Source organism: Pelodiscus sinensis, chromosome 18 (genome assembly GCF_052426305.1).
Source record: "Pelodiscus sinensis isolate ZL-2025 chromosome 18, ASM5242630v1, whole genome shotgun sequence".
Lineage (NCBI taxonomy): Eukaryota > Metazoa > Chordata > Testudines > Trionychidae > Pelodiscus > Pelodiscus sinensis.
In genome coordinates this window covers 9,761,008-9,775,579 of record NC_143069.1, presented here as the reverse complement: position 1 = coordinate 9,775,579, position 14,572 = coordinate 9,761,008, and the positions used below count along the sequence as shown (strand labels likewise).

Here is a 14,572-nt window from a genome sequence, read left to right as displayed (position 1 = left end):
ATTCATCCACCTTTCCTAAGCTACATCCTCATCTAGCTATTAAGAGTTCAGAAACTTTCTTTTCATAACTTGACCTAGTTAAGTTTCGGGGCTTCCTCACAATGGGAGATCGTGTCCAACCTCCCTCGATTCCCGGTTTAAAATCTCCATCCCAGGTGTGACCATATTTTCTATACTTGCTCTTTCTCTGACCATTGTGATTCAAGTAGCATACAATACATTCGCGTTCAGTTTCGTTTAATAAAACTAAAGCCCAGATAACACTACTCTTTTCTGTTCATTTTAGATAAGACTATTGAGCGTCATCCGTGGTGCTGTCATGAGCATGAAATGTAAGGTAGTGGGCCGTGATTCCCTTGTGGATTGAAGGGATGTCAGAAAATGAAGAAATTTAACTTTGTATTTAAGAATGTTCTCTTCAAGGAAATAAAAAGAGTTGAAAAATTTAAGAGAACTTACGATTTTGTGCCTGGAGTTGCTCTGTAACTGAAAAGCGTGAGTTGAGTTAGAATTTGGATGAACATATCTGACCTTCCCTCACTCCAGAAGAGCTCATTGCAGATCTCCCCAGTCACACCTGCCCAGTTGTCACATTCATCACATTTCCCACACAACATCCTCACCCATCACACAGATCTACAGTCATCCAAGAATCTTGTAATTTACAAATACATGAACTTAAGCTCCCTTAAAATAGGAGGAGAAGGGCACAGGGCCCTAATTCCTGACTTGCAGTGAGCAGAAAATTGCAAATATCATCAGCCATGCAGCATTTACATGGCGAGATGGAGAGACTGGAGGCTCAGAGGAAAATTGGCCACAGTCTCGGGAAATTATGCTTGGCTCCAACATAAAGGAAACAGAGAGAGTGAGATACAGGCAACAGAGGGAGTGAGATACTGATAGAACCAGCAGGTTTAGGTACCTGAATTGACGGGGTCAGGCCACTTCTACACAGATGAAAGAACAATTGTGTAGATGTACCTCACTCCTCCCCCAAACCTGCAAGCTCCGGCTCTCGCTCAAAACGGGTAGTTCTGGCCACAAACCCCTGATTCCTCGTTCAAAAAACCATCTCCGCTCAGAGGCACAATGGCACTGGTGCACCGAGAGCTGGCGCACCCTCAAAGAAGACGGTAGATCTACTCTGTGGCCCAGACTCTGCTATGACCGATGAATTTGCTTCCAAAAGGAATGCAAGAAATTATGCTCAGTTTGACTAACTGCGAATAAAAAACCAAAAACACCCAAACAGATGAAAATTTCAACATACCGTTCTCACTCAGAACTGCCTCTGAAAAAGATAAAAAGAAAAGTTATTAAAATACATTTAGTTCTATAACAAACAATTAATCATATTGAAAGTAAGGCAGAGAGTCCCTGTCCTATGCTGTTACTGTTTTAAACATTGAAACAGAAGTTTCGAGGAGATCAAACCTACTGCTATCGAATACCCAGGAATCAATAGTAACCTACCCAAGATCAAAGATTTTGGTATGGGTTTGAAAAGCAAGAAGACGAGTAGTGAATACTCTGTGGATTGAGGAAAGAGAAGGAAATACTGAAATAACACTCTAGATTGTAGAATGTTCATTTGACGAGCTGAAAAAGCTCAGAGAACTTACTGTTCTCCTGCTTGACTTTCTCTGGAAATGAACAGTTGGATCAATTAGAAATTGGATGAATACATCTTACCTTCCTTCACTCCAGAAGATCTCGATGCAAATCTCCCAAATCCCACCAGTTATTGTCTAATTCATCCACCTTTCCTAGGATACATCCTCATCTATCTATTAAGAGTTCAGAAACTTTCTTTTCATAACTTGACCTAGTTAAGTTTCGGGGCTTCCTCACAATGGGAGATCGTGTCCAACCTCCCTCGATTCCCAGTTTAAAATCTCCATCCCAGGTGTGACCATATTTTCTATACTTACTCTTTCTCTGACCATTGTGATTCAAGTAGCATACAATACATTCGCGTTCTGTTTTGTTAAATGTATACTTTAAAAAAACTAAAGCCCAGATAACACTACTCTTGTCTGTTCATTTTAGATGAGACAATTGTGCGTCATCCGTGGTGCTGTCACGAGCGTGAAATGTAAAGTAGTGGGCCGTGATTCCCTTGTGGATTGAAGGGATGTCAAACAATGAAGAAATTTAACCATTTATTTAAGAATGTTCTCTTCAAGGAAATAAAAACAGTTGAGAAGTTTAAGAGAACTTACGATTTTTTGCCTGGAGTTGCTCTGCAAATGAAAAGCGTGAGTTGAGTTAGAATTTGGATGAACACATCTGACCTTCCCTCACTCCAGAAGAGCTCATTGCAGATCTCCCCAGTCATACCTGCCCAGTTGTCACATTCATCACATTTCCCACACAACATCCTCACCCATCACACAGATCTACACTCATCCAAGAATCTTGTAATTTACAAATACATGAACTTAAGCTCCCTTAAAATAGGAGGAGAAGGGCACAGGGCCCTAATTCCTGACTTGCAGTGAGCAGAAAATTGCAAATATCATCAGCCATGCAGCATTTACATGGCGAGATGGAGAGACTGGAGGCTCAGAGGAAAATTGGCCACAGTCTCGGGAAATTATGCTTGGCTCCAACATAAAGGAAACAGAGAGAGTGAGATAAAGGCAACAGAGGAAGTGAGATACTGATAGAACCAGCAGGTTTAGGTACCTGAATTGATGGGGTCAGGCCACTTCTACACAGATGAAAGAACAATTGTGTAGATGTACCTCACTCCTCCCCCAAACCTGCAAGCTCCGGCTCTCGCTCAAAACGGGTAGTTCTGGCCACAAACCCCTGATTCCTCGTTCAAATATTCATGGTCCAGCCACCCATTGAGGAAAGACATTTTAACACTTAACTATGATTGAGGAGTGCAGCTTTCCATTTTAACCTCCCCCCTCCCTCCGCCCTCACCCTCCGCCGCAGATTCCTTGTTTGAAATGACAATCGCGACAGCTGCAAGGGCGAGTAGCCTTTGACCTAGTGGATCGCCTCCCAAAGAGCAGGGCCGGTTACAAGTATATTTTTGTTTTATTGGACTATGCAATCCTGTTTCCTAAAGCTGTTCCCCTACGAAATATTCACGCTCGGACCATCCCAGCCGGGATGGTAAAGATCTTGGCCCGGTGGGAGTGCGTTGGGAACTCCTGACCGACCACGGGACAAATTTTACCTCTCAGCTCCTGCGTTAAGTACGTGCCTTGTTAGTCCTAAAGAAACTCCAGACCTCTGTATACCACCCCCAAAAGGACTGTCTTGTAGATCGCTTGACAAGAACATTTAAGGAGATGTTGAAATGATTTTCCCCATGAGAGTGACATGAATGGGACCAGCCTACAGTCCCCTGAAAAGTTTGTATGCAGAAGCTTCTTTTTTTTTTTTTTGGTTGTTTGTTTGTTTTTTAATCGTTGCTAAAATCTAAGGGAAAGATTAACAGGTCCATATTAAGAAAGATTTTCTAAGATAAGAACACGCTCATGGGGAAAAAAATGGGTGACTACAAAACTTGTCCATCGCGTAAAGGACTACTGCCGAGCTGCATCCGAAGCCATCAGCATTTGATTAGGAACTGAGGAGGCGGCCTGCTGTACACGCACAGTAGCCTCTTCAGAACGCATGCTGGGTCTCCGTGCACAGGCACGGCTGCCCCTAATCTGCGCTCAGAGGCACAACGGTGCAGGTGCATCGAGAGCTGGCGCACCCTCAAAGAAGACGGTAGATCTACTCTGTGGCACAGACTCTGCTATGACCGATGAATTTGCTTTCAAGAGGAATGTAATTAATTGTGCTCAGTTTGACTAACTACGAATAAAAAACCAAAAACACCCAAACAGATGAAAATTTCAACATACCGTTCTCACTCAGAAGTGCCTCTGAAAAAGATAAAAAGCAAAGTTATTAAAATACATTTAGTTCTATAACAAACAATTAATTATATTGAAAATAAGGCAGAGAGTCCCTGTCCTACGTTGTTATTTTTTTAAACATTGAAACAGAAGTTTTGAGGCAATAAGGAGAAGAAACCTACTGCTATTGAATACCCAGGAATCAATAGAAACCTACCCAAGATCAAAGATTTTGGTATGGGTTTGAAAAGCAAGAAGACGAGTAGTGAATACTCTGTGGATTGAGGAAAGAGAAGGAAATACAGAAATAACACTCTAGATTGTAGAATGTTCATTTGAAGAGCTGAAAAATGGAAGAGAACTTACCGTTCTCCTGCTGGACTTTCTCTGGAAATGAACAGTTGGATCAATTAGAAATTGGATGAATACATCTTACCTTCCTTCACTCCAGAAGATCTCGATGCAAATCTCCCAAGTCTCACCAGTTATTGTCTAATTCATCCACCTTTCCTAAACTACATCCTCATCTGGCTATTAAGAGTTCAGAAACTTACTTTTCATAACTCGACCTAGTTAAGTTTGGGGGCTCCCTCACAATGGGAGATCATGTCCAACCTCCCTCGATTCCCGGTTTAAAATCTCCATCCCAGGCGTGACCATATTTTCTGCACTTGCTCTTTCTCTAACAATTGTGATTCAAGTAGCATACAATACATTCACGTTCAGTTTCGTTTAATAAAACTAAAGCCCAGATAACACTACTCTTTTCTGTTCATTTTAGATAAGACTATTGAGCGTCATCCGTGGTGCTGTCATGAGCATGAAATGTAAGGTAGTGGGCCGTGATTCCCTTGTGGATTGAAGGGATGTCAGAAAATGAAGAAATTTAACTTTGTATTTAAGAATGTTCTCTTCAAGGAAATAAAAAGAGTTGAGAAATTTAAGAGAACTTACGATTTTGTGCCTGGAGTTGCTCTGCAACTGAAAAGCGTGAGTTGAGTTAGAATTTGGATGAACATATCTGACCTTCCCTCACTCCAGAAGAGCTCATCGCAGATCTCCCCAGTCACACCTGCCCAGTTGTCACATTCATCACATTTCCTACACAACATCATAACCCGTCACACACATCTGCAGTCATCCCGGACTCTTGTAATTCACAAATACGTGAACTTAAGCTCCCTTAAAATAGGAGGAGCAGGGCACAGGCCCCTAATTCCTGACTTCCAGTGAGCAGAAAATTGCAAATGTCATCAGCTATGCAGCATTTACATGGCGAGATGGAGAGACTGGAGGCTCAGAGGAAAATTGGCCACAGTCTCGGGAAATTATGCTTGGCTCCAACATAAAGGAAACAGAGAGAGTGAGATACAGGCAACAGAGGGAGTGAGATACTGATAGAACCAGCAGGTTTAGGTACCTGAATTGACGGGGTCAGGCCACTTCTACACAGATGAAAGAACAATTTTGTAGATGTACCTCACTCCTCCCCCAAACCTGCAAGCTCCGGCTCTCGCTCAAAACGGGTAGTTCTGGCCACAAACCCCTGATTCCTCGTTCAAAAAACCATCTCCGCTCAGAGGCACAACGGCACTGGTGCACCGAGAGCTGGCGCACCCTCAAAGAAGACGGTAGATCTACTCTGTGGCCCAGACTCTGCTATGACCGATGAATTTGCTTCCAAAAGGAATGCAAGAAATTGTGCTCAGTTTGACTAACTGCGAATAAAAAACCAAAAACACCCAAACAGATGAAAATTTCAACATACCATACTCACTCAGAACTGCCTCTGAAAAAGATAAAAAGAAAAGTTATTAAAATACATTTAGTTCTATAACAAACAATTAATCATATTGAAAGTAAGGCAGAGAGTCCCTGTCCTATGCTGTTACTGTTTTAAACATTGAAACAGAAGTTTCGAGGAGATCAAACCTACTGCTATCGAATACCCAGGAATCAATAGTAACCTACCCAAGATCAAAGATTTTGGTATGGGTTTGAAAAGCAAGAAGACGAGTAGTGAATACTCTGTGGATTGAGGAAAGAGAAGGAAATACAGAAATAACACTCTAGATTGTAGAATGTTCATTTGAAGAGCTGAAAAAGTTCAGAGAACTTACTGTTCTCCTGCTTGACTTTCTCTGGAAATGAACAGTTGGATCAATTAGAAATTGGATGAATACATCATACCTTCCTTCACTCCAGAAGATCTCGATGCAAATCTCCCAAATCTCACCAGTTATTGTCTAATTCATCCACCTTTCCTAAGCTACATCCTCATCTAGCTATTAAGAGTTCAGAAACTTTCTTTTCATAACTTGACCTAGTTAAGTTTCGGGGCTTCCTCACAATGGGAGATCGTGTCCAACCTCCCTCGATTCCCGGTTTAAAATCTCCATCCCAGGTGTGACCTTATTTTCTATACTTGCTCTTTCTCTGACCATTTTGATTCAAGTAGCATACAATACATTCGCGTTCAGTTTTGTTAAATGTATACTTTAAAAAAACTAAAGCCCAGATAACACTACTCTTGTCTGTTCATTTTAGATAAGACAATTGTGCGTCATCCGTGCTGCTGTCACGAGCGTGAAATGTAAAGTAGTGGGCCGTGATTCCCTTGTGGATTGAAGGGATGTCAAACAATGAAGAAATTTAACCATTTATTTAAGAATGTTCTCTTCAAGGAAATAAAAACAGTTGAGAAGTTTAAGAGAACTTACGATTTTTTGCCTGGAGTTGCTCTGCAAATGAAAAGCGTGAGTTGAGTTAGAATTTGGATGAACACATCTGACCTTCCCTCACTCCAGAAGAGCTCATTGCAGATCTCCCCAGTCATACCTGCCCAGTTGTCACATTCATCACATTTCCCACACAACATCCTCACCCATCACACAGATCTACACTCATCCAAGAATCTTGTAATTTACAAATACATGAACTTAAGCTCCCTTAAAATAGGAGGAGAAGGGCACAGGGCCCTAATTCCTGACTTGCAGTGAGCAGAAAATTGCAAATATCATCAGCCATGCAGCATTTACATGGCGAGATGGAGAGACTGGAGGCTCAGAGGAAAATTGGCCACAGTCTCGGGAAATTATGCTTGGCTCCAACATAAAGGAAACAGAGAGAGTGAGATAAAGGCAACAGAGGAAGTGAGATACTGATAGAACCAGCAGGTTTAGGTACCTGAATTGATGGGGTCAGGCCACTTCTACACAGATGAAAGAACAATTGTGTAGATGTACCTCACTCCTCCCCCAAACCTGCAAGCTCCGGCTCTCGCTCAAAACGGGTAGTTCTGGCCACAAACCCCTGATTCCTCGTTCAAATATTCATGGTCCAGCCACCCATTGAGGAAAGACATTTTAACACTTAACTATGATTGAGGAGTGCAGCTTTCCATTTTAACCTCCCCCCTCCCTCCGCCCTCACCCTCCGCCGCAGATTCCTTGTTTGAAATGACAATCGCGACAGCTGCAAGGGCGAGTAGCCTTTGACCTAGTGGATCGCCTCCCAAAGAGCAGGGCCGGTTACAAGTATATTTTTGTTTTATTGGACTATGCAATCCTGTTTCCTAAAGCTGTTCCCCTACGAAATATTCACGCTCGGACCATCCCAGCCGGGATGGTAAAGATCTTGGCCCGGTGGGAGTGCGTTGGGAACTCCTGACCGACCACGGGACAAATTTTACCTCTCAGCTCCTGCGTTAAGTACGTGCCTTGTTAGTCCTAAAGAAACTCCAGACCTCTGTATACCACCCCCAAAAGGACTGTCTTGTAGATCGCTTGACAAGAACATTTAAGGAGATGTTGAAATGATTTTCCCCATGAGAGTGACATGAATGGGACCAGCCTACAGTCCCCTGAAAAGTTTGTATGCAGAAGCTTCTTTTTTTTTTTTTTGGTTGTTTGTTTGTTTTTTAATCGTTGCTAAAATCTAAGGGAAAGATTAACAGGTCCATATTAAGAAAGATTTTCTAAGATAAGAACACGCTCATGGGGAAAAAAATGGGTGACTACAAAACTTGTCCATCGCGTAAAGGACTACTGCCGAGCTGCATCCGAAGCCATCAGCATTTGATTAGGAACTGAGGAGGCGGCCTGCTGTACACGCACAGTAGCCTCTTCAGAACGCATGCTGGGTCTCCGTGCACAGGCACGGCTGCCCCTAATCTGCGCTCAGAGGCACAACGGTGCAGGTGCATCGAGAGCTGGCGCACCCTCAAAGAAGACGGTAGATCTACTCTGTGGCACAGACTCTGCTATGACCGATGAATTTGCTTTCAAGAGGAATGTAATTAATTGTGCTCAGTTTGACTAACTACGAATAAAAAACCAAAAACACCCAAACAGATGAAAATTTCAACATACCGTTCTCACTCAGAAGTGCCTCTGAAAAAGATAAAAAGCAAAGTTATTAAAATACATTTAGTTCTATAACAAACAATTAATTATATTGAAAATAAGGCAGAGAGTCCCTGTCCTACGTTGTTATTTTTTTAAACATTGAAACAGAAGTTTTGAGGCAATAAGGAGAAGAAACCTACTGCTATTGAATACCCAGGAATCAATAGAAACCTACCCAAGATCAAAGATTTTGGTATGGGTTTGAAAAGCAAGAAGACGAGTAGTGAATACTCTGTGGATTGAGGAAAGAGAAGGAAATACAGAAATAACACTCTAGATTGTAGAATGTTCATTTGAAGAGCTGAAAAATGGAAGAGAACTTACCGTTCTCCTGCTGGACTTTCTCTGGAAATGAACAGTTGGATCAATTAGAAATTGGATGAATACATCTTACCTTCCTTCACTCCAGAAGATCTCGATGCAAATCTCCCAAGTCTCACCAGTTATTGTCTAATTCATCCACCTTTCCTAAACTACATCCTCATCTGGCTATTAAGAGTTCAGAAACTTACTTTTCATAACTCGACCTAGTTAAGTTTGGGGGCTCCCTCACAATGGGAGATCATGTCCAACCTCCCTCGATTCCCGGTTTAAAATCTCCATCCCAGGCGTGACCATATTTTCTGCACTTGCTCTTTCTCTAACAATTGTGATTCAAGTAGCATACAATACATTCACGTTCAGTTTCGTTTAATAAAACTAAAGCCCAGATAACACTACTCTTTTCTGTTCATTTTAGATAAGACTATTGAGCGTCATCCGTGGTGCTGTCATGAGCATGAAATGTAAGGTAGTGGGCCGTGATTCCCTTGTGGATTGAAGGGATGTCAGAAAATGAAGAAATTTAACTTTGTATTTAAGAATGTTCTCTTCAAGGAAATAAAAAGAGTTGAGAAATTTAAGAGAACTTACGATTTTGTGCCTGGAGTTGCTCTGCAACTGAAAAGCGTGAGTTGAGTTAGAATTTGGATGAACATATCTGACCTTCCCTCACTCCAGAAGAGCTCATCGCAGATCTCCCCAGTCACACCTGCCCAGTTGTCACATTCATCACATTTCCTACACAACATCATAACCCGTCACACACATCTGCAGTCATCCCGGACTCTTGTAATTCACAAATACGTGAACTTAAGCTCCCTTAAAATAGGAGGAGCAGGGCACAGGCCCCTAATTCCTGACTTCCAGTGAGCAGAAAATTGCAAATGTCATCAGCTATGCAGCATTTACATGGCGAGATGGAGAGACTGGAGGCTCAGAGGAAAATTGGCCACAGTCTCGGGAAATTATGCTTGGCTCCAACATAAAGGAAACAGAGAGAGTGAGATACAGGCAACAGAGGGAGTGAGATACTGATAGAACCAGCAGGTTTAGGTACCTGAATTGACGGGGTCAGGCCACTTCTACACAGATGAAAGAACAATTTTGTAGATGTACCTCACTCCTCCCCCAAACCTGCAAGCTCCGGCTCTCGCTCAAAACGGGTAGTTCTGGCCACAAACCCCTGATTCCTCGTTCAAAAAACCATCTCCGCTCAGAGGCACAACGGCACTGGTGCACCGAGAGCTGGCGCACCCTCAAAGAAGACGGTAGATCTACTCTGTGGTCCAGACTCTGCTATGACCGATGAATTTGCTTTCAAGAGGAATGTAATTAACTGTGCTCAGTTTGACTAACTGCGAACAAAAAACCAAAAACACCCAAACAGATGAAAATTTCAACATACCGTTCTCACTCAGAAGTGCCTCTGAAAAAGATAAAAAGAAAAGTTATTAAAATACATTTAGTTCTATACCAAACAATTAATCATATTGAAAGTAAGGCAGAGAGTCCCTGTCCTATGCTGTTACTGTTTTAAACATTGAAACAGAAGTTTCGAGGCAATAAGGAGAACAAACCTACTGCTATTGAATACCCAGGAATCAATAGAAACCTACCCAAGATCAAAGATTTTGGTATGGGTTTGAAAAGCAAGAAGACGAGTAGTGAATACTCTGTGGATTGAGGAAAGAGAAGGAAATACTGAAATAACACTCTAGATTGTAGAATGTTCATTTGAAGAGCTGAAAAATGGAAGAGAACTTACCTTTCTCCTGCTTGTCTTTCTCTGGAAATGAACAGTTGGATCAATTAGAAATGGGATGAATACACCTTACCTTCCTTCACTCCAGAGGATCTCGATGCAAATCTCCCAAGTCTCACCAGTTATTGTCTAATTCATGCACTTTTCCTAAACTACATCCTCATCTAGCTATTAAGAGTTCAGAAACTTACTTTTCATAACTCGACCTAGTTAAGTTTGGGGGCTCCCTCACAATGGGAGATCATGTCCAACCTCCCTCGATTCCCGGTTTAAAATCTCCATCCCAGGCGTGACCATATTTTCTGCACTTGCTCTTTCTCTAACAATTGTGATTCAAGTAGCATACAATACATTCACGTTCAGTTTCGTTTAATAAAACTAAAGCCCAGATAACACTATTCTTGTCTGTTCATTTTAGATAAGACAATTGTGCGTCATCCGTGGTGCTGTCACGAGCGTGAAATGTAAAGTAGTGGGCCGTGATTCCCTTGTGGATTGAAGGGATGTCAAACAATGAAGAAATTTAACCGTTTACTTAAGAATGTTCTCTTCTAGGAAATAAAAAGAGTTGAGAAGTTTAAGAGAACTTATAATTTTGTGCTATGCAAATGAAAAGCGTGAGTTGAGTTAGAATTTCCATGAACACATCTGACCTTCCCTCACTCCAGAAGAGCTCATTGCAGATCTCTCCAGTCATACCTGCCCAGTTGTCACAGTCATCACATTTCCCACACAACATCCTCACCCATCACACAGATCTACACTCATCCAAGAATCTTGTAATTCACAAATACATGAACTTAAGCTCCCTTAAAATAGGAGGAGAAGGGCACAGGGCCCTAATTCCTGACTTGCAGTGAGCAGAAAATTGCAAATGTCATCAGCCATGCAGCAGTTAGACGGCAAGATGGAGAGACTGGAGGCTTAGGGGAAAATTGGCCACAGTCTCGGGAAATTATGCTTGGCTCCAACGTAAAGGCAACAGAGAGAGTGAGATACAGGCTTCTCTACTGATAGAACCAGCAGGTTTAGGTACCTGAATTGACGGGGCCAGGCCACAGCTACACAGATGAAAGAACAATTGTGTAGATGTACCTCTCCCCTCCCCCACAACTGCAAGCACCGGCTCTCGCTGAAAACGGGTGGTTCAGGCCACAAACCCCTGATTCGTCGTTCAGAATATCCATGGTCCAACCACCCATTGAGGAAACACATTTTAACACTTAACTATGATTAAGGAGTGCAGCTTTCCATTTTAACCTTCCCCCTCCCTCCGCCCTCACCCTCCGCCGCAGATTCATTGTTTGAAATGCACTCCCTGATTTTTGCAAGCCTTCTCCTGTTGTATGTGTAAAAACCAAGAGAAACATACCCAAATCTGCATCAGTTGTTCCTGAAATGACAGAAAATGTATATATTCTAAAAAGTGTAATCTGAATAATGTAGATATTCTAAATAGTGTAATTGCCTCTTCTTCTCTAAGAGGCATTTTCACTATCTTGCATAGTTTTGCATGTTCTGCAACTTTTGCCAGCTATCTTTTTAACTCCTTTCTGAGCATATTGAATTGGGACTATTGCAGCTCATGTGCCACCGGTTATATCACAAAAGCCGCGAGGGAGAGTTGTCTTTGACCTAGTGGTTCACCCGCCAAATAGCATGGCCGATTACAAGTATATTTTAGTTTTATTGGACTATGGATCCCTGTTTCCTTAAGCTATTTCCCTACAAAATATTCACTCTCTAACCATCGCAGCTGAGATGGTAAAGATCTCCAGATTGGGAGTCCCTTTGGAATTCCTGACCGGCCACGGGACATATTTTAAAAGATCTACAGTGATTCCAGCATCTTAGATGTGTCTACTGTGAGGTGGGTGCATAACTGGCTGGATAACCCTTCTCTGAGAGTTAACAGTTCACAGTCCTGCTGGAAAGGCATAAGAAGTAGACTTCCATTGGGGTCAATTTTGGGACTGGTTCTTTTCAGTATCCTCATCGATTATTTAGATATTGTCATAGAGAGTACACTTACTAAGTCTGCAGATGATGTAAAGCTGGGAGGGGCTACAACTGCTTTGGAAGATGGGGTCATAATTCAAAATAATCTGGACAAACTGGAGAAATGGTCTGAGGTAAACAGAATGAAGTTTAATAAGGACAAGTACAAAGCACTTCACTTAGGAAGGAATAATCCGTTTCAGAGATACAGAAATGGAAGCGACTGTGCATGAAAGAGCAAGAAGAAAGGGCTCTAGGGCTCAGAATGGACTACAAGCTAAATGTAAGCTAACAGTGTGACACTGGTGAAAAACAACAACATGATTTTGGGATGTATTAACAGTAGTGTTGTGAGCAAACATGGCAAGACATTCTTCCACTCTACTCTTTTCTGATTAGGCCTCTATTGGAGGATTGTGACTGTGACTTCCACCCTAGCAGCCTGAAATTTCCAAAGATCACTAGGTCCTCACCCAGCCTCCTAACCCCAGGAGCGGGAATGGGCCTGGGGGATGGAGAGTCCCTCTGCTGCACCAGGCCAAACTCCATTTACCAAGAGTGGAAGTCCCCAGAAGACACTTCAGCTCTCAGCAGACTCTGCATGCCTACTCTAGAACCCTGAGAATCCATGTGTGGCAGCTCATGTCAAGAGCTGAAGTCTCTCCTGGCCTTCTCTATGTATATGTGATTCTGTCAAGCCTCCTTGTCTTCTGTTACATTGGGATGTATCCAGCTCTGGCTGCAATGCATGTACAAAAATACCTAGTGCCAACTACATTAGCAAGAGCTCTACTGTGCCATATACTGGGCATCGAGTCTCTACGCTTCTGCTCCAACATGGGGCCTGACGTTGGTTCACAATCCCTGGTTAAGGTCTCAGATCCTGCACTATGCCCAGTGCTCTGGGCTCCCTCTCTACTACATTTTCCACTTTTTGTCTTTTTTATGAGTTGATGTTTATCTGTTGACCGGAAAAAGCATCATTCATGCACTGAAAACAAACCCGGGAGCTACAGTCTCTTTTTTTTCCTCATTTTGCTTTACCCACTGAAATAATTATGCCCCATGTGCTCAGGACTTTGAACAGTCCTGCCGACCAGTTGTGGACAGTTTCCTACGCATGATCAATTGAACTTATCTCCATATCATTATCCTGGGAACATTAAGTGTGGAATTATTATTTGAGGGGTGCAGCTCCACATTTAGTTTGAAAAATAGAGATATAGGCACTGTTATTTTGTATGTCACGGTGCTATGTAAATGGAGAATAAAACAGAAATGTACAGTAGTGAAATTACACATAATGATCCCTGACCTAAAATGTTTTGTAGTTCATTTCCACATGCTTCTTTCACTTCCTGTCTCTATGTATAGTTGTTTTTTGCTGATTTAGAATAAATATTTATGATAGAAAAAATCCTGAGTGAAGTTTAATAAAAACAAATGTAAAGTGCTCCTCTTAGGAAGGAACAATCAGTTTCACACATACAGAATGGGAAGCGGCTGTCGAGGAAGGTGTATGGCAGAAAGGGATCTAGGGGTTATAGTGGACCACAAGCTGAATATGAGTCAGCAGTGTGATGCTGTTGCAAAAAAAGCAAACATGATTCTGGGATGCATTAACAGGTATGTTGTGAGCAAGACACGAGAAGTCATTCTTCCTCTCTACTCTGTGCTGGTTAGTCCTCAGTTGGAGTAATGTGTCCAGTTCTGGGCACTACATTTCAAGAAAGATGTGGAGAAATTGGAGAGGGTCCAGAGAAGAGCAACAAGAATGATTAAAGGTCTAGAGAACATGACCTATGAGGGAAGGCTGAAAGAATTGGGTTTGTTTAGTTTAGAAAAGAGAAGATTGAGGGGGGACATGATAGCAGTTTTCAGATATCTAAAAGGGTGTCTCAAGGAGGAGGGAGAAAATTTGTTTATCTTGGCCTCTGAGTATAGAACAAAAAGCAATGGGCTTAAACTGCGGCAAGGGAGGTTTAGGTTGGACAGTTGGAAAAAGTTCCTAACTGTCAGAATAGTCAAACACTGGAATAAATTGCCCAGGGAGGTTGTGGAATCCCCGTCTCTGGAGATATTTAAGAGTAGGTTAGATAAATGTCTATCAGGGACAGTCTAGACAGTATTTGGTCCTGCCATGAGGGCAGGGGACAGGACTCGATGACCTCTCGAGGTTCCTTCCAGTCCTAATATTCTATGATTCTATGAAAATC

General features: G+C 42.2%; 1 protein-coding gene across 4 annotated transcripts in view; it reads right to left on the bottom strand.

The window, feature by feature from the left end:
* Positions 1-1,652: 1,652 nt before the first annotated feature.
* Positions 1,653-14,572, bottom strand: part of LOC149523219 (butyrophilin subfamily 1 member A1-like) — a 50,957-nt gene continuing 38,037 nt past the window's right edge. Inside the window, exons 6-13 of one of the 4 annotated variants that reach the window (XM_089769991.1) lie at positions 11,731-11,751; positions 10,362-10,382; positions 10,002-10,022; positions 9,188-9,214; positions 8,240-8,260; positions 4,824-4,850; positions 4,236-4,256; positions 1,653-3,896 (exon numbers count right to left, since the gene is read on the bottom strand). In XM_089769991.1, the coding sequence (XP_089626117.1) occupies positions 3,826-3,896; positions 4,236-4,256; positions 4,824-4,850; positions 8,240-8,260; positions 9,188-9,214; positions 10,002-10,022; positions 10,362-10,382; positions 11,731-11,751 (230 nt within the window). In that variant the 3' untranslated portion in view covers positions 1,653-3,825. Of the gene's footprint in view, positions 3,897-4,235; positions 4,257-4,823; positions 4,851-5,989; positions 6,011-8,239; positions 8,261-8,281; positions 8,621-9,187; positions 9,215-10,001; positions 10,023-10,361; positions 10,383-11,730; positions 11,752-14,572 lie in introns of those variants that run through there. The other 3 variants (XM_089769992.1, XM_089769993.1, XM_089769994.1) reach the window with 3 other exon arrangements.